At 36.5% G+C, this 12,447-nt stretch overlaps 1 protein-coding gene across 2 annotated transcripts in view; it reads right to left on the minus strand.

Annotated features, from left to right (window-relative positions):
- MTA3 (metastasis associated 1 family member 3) overlaps nucleotides 1–12,447 on the minus strand; it is a 136,720-nt gene that overhangs the window by 26,908 nt on the left and 97,365 nt on the right. For both annotated transcript variants that reach the window (XM_032102860.1, XM_032102861.1), the window contains exon 17: nucleotides 1,945–1,976. In XM_032102860.1, the coding sequence (XP_031958751.1) occupies nucleotides 1,945–1,976 (32 nt within the window). The remainder of the gene's footprint in view (nucleotides 1–1,944; nucleotides 1,977–12,447) is intronic.

The raw sequence follows: 12,447 nt of genomic DNA on the forward strand, positions 1-12,447 counted from the left end.
GATAAAAGCTTTTTTAGATCAAAGCATCCAAGGCAGTAATACAAATTTGCTGTGATACTTACATGTTCTGATGACTAAAGGTCATGCTTTAACTTTTTATGTTACAATATAACCATAATCAGTCAGAATAAAGGGGACTTCATTTCGGAGTAACTATTTATTGCAGCAGCCATTATACATTGGCTCTCAGCAGTATTCCTTTACTACATCTGTACTGAATGCATAATCTCATAGTGTTGGTAATTCAAGGAATAGCATATTTTCTGGTTTCACTGACAATTTCTACATACTCACTGGAGAGTAATAAAATTTTCTTTTACACATTCAGTTATGCTTTAGTTGCAGAGAAGAGCGGACATTGCTCTAACAATTTCTCACTAAGCAGAATACCTATTTTTATTTCTACTTTTATTTACTTAAGTGCAATGAACAATTACTGCACACTGACTGCAGAACATTAGCCTGAAGTCTCAGCCATCTGAGTTGTCAGCACAGAGGTCTGCAGAGGTTCACAACACAGGAACCTCAAGAACTTGAGCTATTTAAAAACCTTTTCCTTCTCTCTTTAAAAGTTTGGACATGTTTTGGTGTGAGAAAGAAATTATATAGGCAAAACCCCCACTCTTTTGGGTCAGTTTATAGAACTGTTCTGGTACATTAATGGAAAAGAGAGACTGAGTATCTTCAGAGTACAATTAATAGGACAAAAAGAGTACAGGTAAAGCAGAGTGAAGGGTTCACCAGCTTCAACACAATTGTCCTGCTCTTTTCCTGACACCAATACAGAATGGAAAAAACATTGAAAAGTTTTTCAATCCCTTCCAAAATTTTATAGCAGAGGAATGCACTTGAATAACTGAGCATCTTCTTTTGAAATGTCTATTTAAAACAAATCCATGACAAACAAGGATTGTATCCCACCCAGCAGGAAAGAGAAATAGCACTTTTTCCAGACATCTCTACTATTTTGAAAGGTTGTGATCTCTAGTCCTTACCTATTTATAATTCATTTGCACTGGATTATTAATGACCATTGACGATAAGGACAATGAACTATATTAACCTTTTATGCCCTGCAGAGTCAAGAAATCCATGTGGGAATTTACATGTCCCACAAATGCTGTACATACAGAAGAGGTAACTGAACTTGACGGGATACCCTAAAAACTGTAGGAATGGAAACAAACAAGCTCATGTCATGATTTGCTGGGGTTTATTCTAAAATTTCAACACTCGCCCCAAAAACTGGCCTTTCTCCAGAAGCAGAAAGCCCTCTCCTCAAACACCCACAGGATAGGCATCAATCATTCCCTGTCAGAGGAAGGTTTTCTTTGTGTGAACTGTTGTTCAGCCCTTACCTAACTTTTGTTATGAGTTTGAAACAGAAAGAGACCGACAACATTTCTCACCCTATAAAAATGCAAGATAGACACTAAGGGCATGACATTTTTTTACATAAAACTTTCTAATCTCATTTTTGAAGGTGTATCTGTCCCCTTAAACATTTACCTATTTCTGGAACCCAAATTATCAAACCCAAGCTAAAGTCAGAGACTGGCCTCTCAGGAATGTGATGCAAGAAATTACTCAGCTATTGTTCTGAACTTTAAATGTGCTCTGACTCATGTGATATAGACAGAATGCAAGAAATTTTATCAACATTAATTTGACATAACCAAAAATCACTTTAACACAGAACACAGAATTGTAACTGGATTTTTCAGCTATTCAAACTGATAGCACTGTTACCTCTTAAGCTCTTCGACCTCTCATTTTTTGCCAAGATTTCTCATGAAATAAAGACAGACTCATTTTACCTCTACAGTGATATTGGACTTTATAAAAAAATGCCAATGTCTTAGGATACTACTACATCTACTTCATTTTTAAAGGAAAAATCATAGCTATAGACAGATCAATACCTATAATCTCCTCTATACTTACCATTATTGTTCTTGTTGTATGGCTGGATGATTCTGGAAAATAAAAGAACCACAGCGTATTAGAAAGTTTTCTTTATCCACAAAAGCCTTATTTTCTGATGCTCACCCTGAAGGCTACTGTTCAGCTACAACAATGAACACATCAAAAATGCACAGACTGGAAAGATTTCTCAGGAAACGAGCATAAGACCCATCATTGGTCCTGAATATATATGGCATGCTATAATATGCTGTTAAGTGCACCGTCCTCTTTGCTTAATTATCTTCTTCTGCAAGAAAATATAAAAATGGAACTAATTCATAATTCATGTTTGAAGAAGTAAGGGTTTTTTTTCCATTTTGCATTTAACATATGGCATCATGAAGGATTAGCTCTGCAGACAAAAATACAGATAGTATCAACATAATTCCATTACTGTTCCCATTTCAAAAGAAGTTTTATAAAACTAGACAACCCTTTTTCTGAGAATTTTGAGATGGATGCTCAGTTTGAAAGTGACAAAGCATATTGAGAAACGCAACATGCAGAAATGTTAAATATTCTCCCCTATATGGTAAATCTGGAGTCAGTGAACTGAACTCATGGTTATATTTATATAAATGGCAGAGCAATCACTACTAGCCAATAACTAACATAGATTTCACCCTGCTGTTTAACTCAGATTACTTTCACTTTTTTCTTCCCCAAGAACAGAAATCACACTCTCTTTGGCTTTAAAATGCTATAGTTCACATATTAGAGACATTGTTCTTTTCAAAGCAGTGCAACTTCAGTAAAAAAAAAAAACAACATTTAAAAAACCTGCAAGAAAACTCACTGCTGGTCTATAAGATGCAAGATGATACTGCCACTAGTCTCACAGACTTGCTCAAAAATTTGGGTAGGACACCTCATGGGCTATAGCAGAGTTCTTAAGGAAGGGACATTTATCAACACTACATGCAGTTCTGCATAAAATGTACACAATTCTGAATGAATTGAATCAGCAGAGTCCTAGTTCTGCAAGTGAGATAAATGCAAAATAGTTACAATTTTTTTTATTCTTGCCTTGGTTCTAAATTGTGACTCTTACAGGGTTTCCAGCTGGTATCACACAAAGAATTCTTGAGTGATATTATTATTGTTAAAAGTAGTATTAAGGAGATTAAAAGGACATGAGAACAGCTGCACATCTCTTTCTGAAAAAAAAAAGATGATTACACTCTTAAACTGGCATTTCTCTTCCATTTTGAAGAGTCACCTTAACCAGCATGAAGGTGTAGTTCAATCACTGACAGAAAAAAGATAAGTCATTTTAAACATCTCAAACTATAAACTCCAACATTCAACAGAAATTCCTGTATCTAGTGTACATTTACATTTGTACAAGTCTTCATCCTCAATCACTTATAAATAAAAAACATTTATATCGTTAAGGTCACATTGACAGAGGTACTGGAATGTGAATACCTACCTAAAGCCAGTGATATTTTAGTTGTGGGCTCCTCTACCAGCCCTCCTTTCCTCTTTTTTTTCACACAAAAGTTATCATATATAAAAATACATTTAGGTCACCAGTCCTCCAGGCAATTCTTAAACTGGTAGTATGAAAACTAAATATTGTGACAGTCTACTGCTTCCTGATACTTGAACATATTTGGCACTCTTATAAAGTAAGAGAAGATCACAGTAGAGTGAAGAACTCTATAATCTGTTAATTTTTTATCCTCAAAAAGTAATTTTTGTTATTATAACTTTTTTTTTTTCTTTTTTTTTGGACATCCCAGTAAAATAACATTTCAGGACCTGAATGTTCCTGAGAAAACCCAGGGACTGCATTCATGGAATAATGAATAATTGAGACAAAAATTCATTCCACTTATAAGCCTAAATACCCAGAAAAAAACCCCAATGAACTTATCACCAAGAGCACAGTATTTCCTGAAGAATCCTGAACTTAGGCAGAATTACCTGGTTAAACACAAAGAATGGGGCTTCTTGTCTCTTGAAATGCAGAGGAGATAAATTACACAGCATTTTCAGTCACTCTCAAAATGATCAAAGCCAACAAACAAAAATCCATACTTTTTATGTGGAGATACTTGAAACCTTCCCTCTTACTCAGAGGTGCTGTGCTTTTGGCATAGCTCTATATGCCAAATCTATAAAAACTATGCTTAGCCATGATTGTCCCAAAAAACTCAGACACACTCTCACTCAGTTGTCTGTGAAACTGAGAAGATCTCCCCAAAATGAACTGAGGAACAACTGAATTTTCCTGGAAATTGTTAAACAGTGTATTTTTGAAAAGAACCTGACAGACACTGTTAATGCAGTGCCAGCAGCAGTTAACTCCAGGATATTACCATATTGATAACTCAATAATAAAACCCAGCAAAGAAGTGAAGAAAGATCTGTTATATTTGTAAATGTCCCTGTTATATCATGCAATAAAACCATTGTCTGCTTTTTGCATGTATTTTTCTTGCTGTAAATACTGAAAAATTATCTAAGTTGCCAAACATTAAAGACCTGAGTATATCCATTAAAAAAAGGTAGGAAAATAACTGTTTAATAAGTAGACATAGTCAAAAGAGTCTAGGATCTAGCAGAGACTACTAATTGAGGTGCCATTGTTACACAATTTAAACTCTTACATACTCTGATACACAAATATTCAGACTTTAGAACTGAGGAGACACCAATTTCTTCCAGAAAATAATTACGCCCTGACTTGGCAGGTTCTGAAAAACACTTATGCATGGACACACCAGCCAATTTTGCAGAAAACTTTTAATTAAGGCAACTAAAGAAGAAAGGCCTTGCTTAAAAAGGCAGTCACGCAGCATTCAAAACTTTTACGAAAGGTCTGCACACCAGTGCAAACTCCAGAGCATCAGAGCTTATTTAAAAACCACAAATATCTTGGTGTTGAACAGAACAGAAAAAAAAACTTTGGATGTTCAGTTTTATCTGCCATGTTCTAGAATGCCTTAGGATTGTTATAATCTGGCTCGAATTTTAGTGAAACTGCCACCAGTGGACACTTGGTTTATAAATTAGTTCTTACAGCAAAGGATTTTGTGCAGGACAATGATCTGTACTTCCACCACTTCTGCAGAAGGGAACTCCAGGATAGAGACTGATTCTCCCCTTAAGGCCAATGAAGTGTCAGGGAAGTGGATTGCTCCACTTTAAGCAGAAATGGTCAGACATCATCATCACTAACAAGGGTTCTTAGTGCTGTGATGCAGGCAAATTGCAGTAAATGCAGCTTCAGTGCTGACAAGATGTTTATAAGTTTATCGTTGGGGAGAAATTGATGTACCAACAGAAGAAACTGCCTAAGATGCTCCTGTTCCCTTTCTACAACATATTTATTTGAGCTCAAATAGGAATGAGTAAGCCGTAGTAGAAATTTCCTCACAATAGAATGTGCTTTACCAACCATATTGATCAATCAAGTGTGTCTCCCTGTTTCCAGGCAGTAGGAGACCATAAAATTTCCGCACTGTGAAACCATTTAGGGATAAATCAGGAAAATGTACACTGCTAAGGGATGGTGTCAGCTACATAATTATTTCAAGTTTACATATTATTCCCCAGCAATATTGCTGTTGTTATTTTTTATTCCCTTAAAAGTTCTTCAGGTCAGGACAGAACCCATATCAGAACCCTTTTCCAGCTGTTCACATGTTATTTGTATATTTGATACTCTTTATTTCTGCTGATAGAAAACTTAATTACCTGGTATTTCTGGTTTTTATGTAACAGGATCATTGACAATACTAATGGGTGAAACATGTCCTACTTTTAAAACTTCCAGAATAAATATGCTTGAAGATAATTTGATTTTGACATGTGGAAAATAAAAGCAGACTGGCAATAGCAGAGCTGTTTAATCCTAGCAACCTCTCATCTTATCATGGTGCATAAGACTTTAAAGGTTCATTTCACCCAGGACGGACCACCTTATAAAAATGCTGAGGAAAGAAGACTGCTTCATTATTTCTTCTGCATTTGGGTTATGAATGTTTTGAGTAACCAAACATAATTGTTTTTTTCCTCCCAGTTTGTAGCAACTGAACAAGTGACTTTGTTAATTCAAAAGTATTATTAAAAATAAATAAATATGTATCTATGTCTAAGAATAATTTTTGAGGAAGACCCTTATTCTCCCAAGACAGAAATTTTAAACACTGGAGAAAGAATATACAGATGAAAAAAAGAAAAACCACACAAAATTATCACAGAGCAGACACAGGATCTTTCCAGTTCCACTACCGAAGCACTTTGTGAAGGTGCCTTGCCTATTGCATTATGTCCTAAAATTGTTAAGAACTATTGCTCTGCAATCACAGCTTACAAAAAATAATCAAACTACTTGACAATAATCATACACAGAAGTGCTTTGAGTATGAACTCCAGATCTTGAATCCAGAACACGTAATTCAGGCGGTAATATGCAGCTAATCCTGTTATCCAACAGACAGGATTCTCTTTCTGCAACTGTAATTCTTTAAAATCATACTGGGGGAAAGTAGTGATTCTAGGAATTAAGCTCTGGCTATCTCCATTGTGGTTTAAATGTTAACTTAATTACAGTGTTGTTTGCTGTTTTAAGAGCTGATTCATCCTGCCAATTAGAAAAGCCAGGGTTACTGCAGTTTCATGTCTACATGTTACCTTCATATTAAAACAAGAAACACTGATTCAACAGCAGAAATGGGGCACTTTATCATGAAGTGCCCTTTCCTCTACGTGGGATCCCACATCTTGCTCTTTCTGATCCCTGCTGTCACCAGTATTACCAGAAACACGTGCTGCACTGGTGAGTTCAGGGATGCAACACTGCCAATCTTCCATAAGCATTCATTTCCTTGGCACAGCAAAAGCAAAGGATCTATGGCACACTCGAAGCAGTGCCTTAAGGCATGAATGTGACTCTAGATTTGTGCTTTTCTTGTGAATCAATTGTAGGCAAAGAAGCCTTACAAAACCAAAGATACATTTTTGAAATAAAGGAATAAATGCAGAAGGAATCCATAATAGTCCTTTATTCAATTTCTAATGTACTTTCACCCTGGGAAATAAATCACATTTCTCAAGATATAGTAAACCTGAGCATTTCAGTTGAATGGAAATTGTATTTTGACTTTGGCAAAACGAAAGTAATGGTGGGCTGTATTTTAAAAAAACCACAACTTGCTTAGGAATAGTTCTTTGTCAGAGGAAATCCAAGGAAACCTGGGTTTGCAGAAATGCTTTTGCTCCTCCCAAGCACTCCTGTGACCAAATTACACTGCTTACCTTTTCTCACTGAAAAATACCCTGCACTTTAAGCAGTCTTCAGACAGAGAATGGAAGACTGTCCTTTTACTTGTCACCCAAGGAGCTCAAATACTTGGAAGATAACTGTAATGTGAATTCAGTGTACATGTTTATCAGTGTGAGAAAACAAATCATCTTCTAAATTTAAGAATTCTAGGGAGAAAAGATATTTCTCTTCTATTTTTTTAACAAAAATATTTTCCTCCTACTTGGCTATTTTTCATGTTACGTCATGATATCATTTGCATCACTGGGTTTGGAAGAATGAGGACAAAGAGGGAAGTGGGGAAATCATCAACTCACTGTTTTATAATACAAAAATTTAAATAGGAGAAAAGAAATTACTCAAGATATGCAAACATGAGATGCACTAGCTTGGTTCTACAAGGGATTGACAATGTCAGCAGAAGCATCCTGGGGTAATTAAGGCTTGCATCATTTTCCGGGCACATTCTTTGGGCTCTGGAAGTTGTCACTAGTTCATCATCTTCAGTATCATCATTTGTACCTCTGCAAAAACGAGTGAATTTACTGACCACAGAAATGTAGGCTTTAGAGCATTTTAGTTTTCTAATCAATATTTAAAATGATTGCTTCTAAATGCACAGTGAAAATAGAGAGAAATTGTCTACTCTTGTGCAAGTTTCAAAAATTAAAGGTAAAAAGGTTGTTAGGTCAATCTCTTGAGGGTCAGAGATGGTTTTAATGACTTTGTATAGAATGGCAGGACTAAGCTCTTAAGTATTTCCTATAATGATATAAGCATAAAAGCAACATATTTGGGGAAGTAACTAAGAGCCATAAGCATCCTTTCATAGTCCTTTGCTTCCCCAGTAAATGACAGTAACACAGCATCATTTTTTCCTGAGAGATCTATTTTCCATGCTCACATTTCCATCAATACCAGTGCACACATTTGACTGAGAAATCTATAGCTGAATATTTTAAAGCATTTTCTGCCTATACTAAAGACCAAAGCTAGAACACACATGTCCTAGGCAAACTTCAGAGGGAAAACTGACTGTGGAGCAATATATAGCTTTTGTCTCCCACTTTTGGGAAGAGTGAGTATACACAATCCAGCATTAATCATACCTTGTGTTTCAGCATGGAAGAAATGGCAAAAGTGGATTCACATAGGCGCTTGTTTGTCACAACTCATTCCTTCTCGTTCAGTCAGAAATCACTGGTATGTTAAACGAGGCTTATAACAATTTTGGTTTATAGTTTATTAATGTGTAAAAGAAAATCTAAGGTTGTCTTTTTTAAAGCAACAGAGTGTCAGATGTTTTTTCATGCGCAATCCATGCCGCTCCTCTGCCACCGCAGCAGAACATCTCTGTCTCTACTGAAAGATAGCATCGTGATAACAACCACCAGACACCTTTGAGAACAGACAACTCACTCACTGCTGAAAAATTTCAACCTAAAGTGAAAACTCCTTCTTTTTTTTATGTGTACTTTCACATAGAGTTATGTGAACTTAATTATAATGAAGCGTGTATTATAATTGTTTTCTCTGTTTCAAGAAAATTTGGGAAAGGAAAAGCTTCAGTCTCCCTGCTTGTCAGTTAGGCTGCTTATATTTTCATCTGTTTGTCAAGAGGAAGTCACAAATTCCCCATGGAAAAATAGGATCGAAAACTAAGCCTTTCTTGCTCATCTCCTGAAGAGCCAATAGTATCAGTCATAAGCACAGAGAGAAGGATTGACCAGAACAGCATCTAAGAAAGAAGGTACATTTTTTTGAGGTCTTTCTCCATTTCCCAGTTTCTCATGTCACCTTCTCATCCTACTGGCCCAGAGATGTGTGGGTTCCTAGGAAAACAGACCCCAAAATTGTTGCCTCATTCCTAGATACTTCATGTATCTGCTGCACACTTCAGTACATTCAGGAACAGAAATTTGACTGTTGAAAGAATCCTTTTTAAGGCAGCAGGACATCTCAGACTGAAATACAGCACAAAAGGTAAGGGCAGGGCAGAGAGGAGGAGGATCAGGGCTGTTGAATCGTGTCTTCAACTAGGAAAAACTGGATCTTTTATTTTTGCCCACAACTCATGAAAATGGTATCAACAGGCACAGTCTGATTTCTGCACCTCATTAGTGACGATGATGCCTTGGACATCCTGCTGATATTCTGGTTCTCATGCTTGAAAGGTATGGAAATGCTTGCCAGATGGCAGAGATTATTCTTGTGTAAAATACCTCTACCTGATGTTTCCAAATACTATAAGCAAAATTACCATTACTCACCCTGCCAAAACAATAGACTGATGTGAAACTTGACTACTTGGATGCACTGGTCCTCACAGTTAAGCAGCTTGTGGGAGAAAGTAATTGCTTGGAATAATTTCAGACACTGTAATTTAAAGATCAGATTCAAAATATCTAAAGCACTTTACAGTCACACCTAAATCTTCCCATCATCAACTCCAGTCACAAAATTGGATACATGTAACCTTCTGCAACATCGTGATTTTCTGAAGATGGAATTTTCCCACTTGAAAGAGGCTATCTTCACGGCAGAGAACCACTTAAATATCTTGTGCTGACTTTAATTTCAGCAGCAATTGAAATGCTGCATCTCAGAGTAGTTAAAAGCTCCACCGTGTACATTACACAAAAACTGCTCAAAGTACTGTGACTTTTTTTTCCAGAACAGCAAAATGCCAGTTCACTGGCATTTTTCACTACATCTGACAGAATACAGGATTTGCTGTGGTTTGAAAATAAAATGAAAAACACTTTTCTAAGATCATCCAGCAAAAGTCTTCCTCCTAAAATAAGGGACACGAAAACCTACTAGATCCTCTCTCTAGCTACAATATACAGTGCAATATTTCTTAAGCGGTGCAATTTCACTCGTGTCCATGCCTTACACCCATGACTGACACTCAATAACGATATCAGGGCACAACATCCCCATTTATGAAGAGATAAATGAGCTCCCTCATCATTCTTGACAATGATCGAGCAAAATCAGTCAAAAATGCCTGACTTCCTCACCCCTATCAATTGCACCAGACCCTTTCTGGAGGTGCATCCATGGAAAACTAAAAGGGAATCTTGTCCTGCATTGGCTAAAAAATAAAACTCAAGCCAATGTAAGACTTGTATAAGAAAAGCAAATCATATTCTTGTTTATTTTCTTAAAAGCATTTAACTAAATGTTAATGATGTTTCTCATAATCTTCCCCCACTTCCCCACAGAGGCTTTAAAAAGTGCCATTTCTATAATGTACTGCTATATTCAAAGCAAATAATTATTAATTTGCTCAAAAAAAAAAAATTCTGTCAAAATAAGGCACTCATCTAGGCAGTAAGATTGACTTAAATTATGCTAACCTAAATATATATTTGCACAAGCCTAGGCAACATTTACTTGAATGCTGTAAAATACTGTATATCTTATGTAAACATATTTATGTGGCTTTCTCACAACGAATTTCTAATACTGTGGGGAAAAAAGTAGACTTGAAAATGCAGACAGTTCTATGTCAATAACATTAAGATTATGAAAACAGCAAGACATGAAAGTTATATTAAGTCCCCCATGCTCCTTTTTGTTTGCTCATTTCATCAAAGCATGCACCAAAAGGCAGACTCTGTCATCATCTCCATAGCAGGCTTTCTGCAAACTGTTAATTGATACAAGGCAATTAACCCTGGAGCAATCGATAGTATTTTGGAACCAAAAAAGCTTTTTATTATATTTATAGTAACATAAAAACTGTGGGGGCTGGCAAAACCTTTCTCTGCACAAATAGTACACTATGGTCAGGGAAATGACACAGAAACCACCACGTCCCAAGTTGATCTGGTACTGAAGAGAAGCTGGATAAAATACAAGAAAAAACCCTGTATTTTATATTTACCAATAACCTGAGGAGGAGGTAAATGGTGAATATTGAAGGTAATCACCGTTAAGTCAGAAGAATCAGAATCTGTGCTGTTGAGTATCATTACTACTGGTTTGTTAATTTTTCATTGCATTTTATTTACACTTTTCCACATTTTAATTAGAGCAGCAAGAATAATAACCAAAATAGCCATTTTTAATACGAAGATAGTAATTTTTGCACTAAAAAAAATACAGATTTCACTTATTTAGGATATATGCTTTCCAGTAGGTTGTTTTCACAGAAAACAGATAAGCAGAAATATCTCCTAAAGCAAAGACTTGCAGTTCTCAATTCTAATTTTTCAAATTAGATGTTATTTTGTGCAAATTGCTTAACACAGTTAGCTGGCTGTTTGATACAAAATAATCATGTACTAATGACTGGTTTTACACACTCTATGCTTTGAAGAGAACATCTATACTAAGTAGAAGAAAAATTTTACAGATTTCCAAGCATGCCTCCTTATAGGGACATAAGGAGGGGCTTAATCATAATAATTACCTTGAACTTATTGCTACAACCTTCTCTGCAGGAGAAATGTGCAGGTTGTAGCAAGATGGGGGTCGGTCTCTTCTCACAGATAAAAAGTGATAGGACAAGAGGAAACAGCTTCAAGTGATGCCAGGGAAGGTTTAGGTTGGATATGAGGGAAAGCTACTTCACTGAAAAGGGTTGTCAAGCACTGGAACAAGGGAACCACTGCCCAGGGAAGTGGTTGAGTCACCATCCCTGGAGGGATTTAAAAGTTGTGGCATGTAGGGTTTAGTGATGGGCTTAGCAGTGCTGAGTTAAGGGTTGGATGTGATCTTTGAGGTCTTTTCCAATGGAAAGGATTCTATGATCATCTTTTGATCATAGAAAAAGTAATTCACTGCTCAAAGCTTACATGGAGAGTCCAGTTTAATGGCCAGCATTGGTGCATGGGGAGGCCTTCGTTCACATTCTCATGCTCCAACTACTAAACCATCCATGCAGAATTCCACCCTCAAAGGCTGCAGTGGAAATTCAGCATTTATGGCTCTGCCTACTAATGCAGGTATCATATTTTCTTCCAACTGAGAGTCCCTTGGTTGTCACCTTTGTCCCCCAAAGAGCCTGTGTTGCCACGAGTGTTGTTTGTCTGTGGTGCAATAGCTTCACGCTGAGCAGAGGTGCAAGCAATCCTCTCTTCTGTGTATTCTAAATAACCACTTCTTGTCAAAGTATGTCATGATTTCTATCTAGGTGTTATTAAATGAACAGTGGGTGTTTTCCCTGCAATATACAAGTAGTGTTTGCACGACAGAAA

The sequence above is a fragment of the Corvus moneduloides genome, chromosome 3 (genome assembly GCF_009650955.1).
Source record: "Corvus moneduloides isolate bCorMon1 chromosome 3, bCorMon1.pri, whole genome shotgun sequence".
In the NCBI taxonomy this organism is placed as follows: domain Eukaryota; kingdom Metazoa; phylum Chordata; class Aves; order Passeriformes; family Corvidae; genus Corvus; species Corvus moneduloides.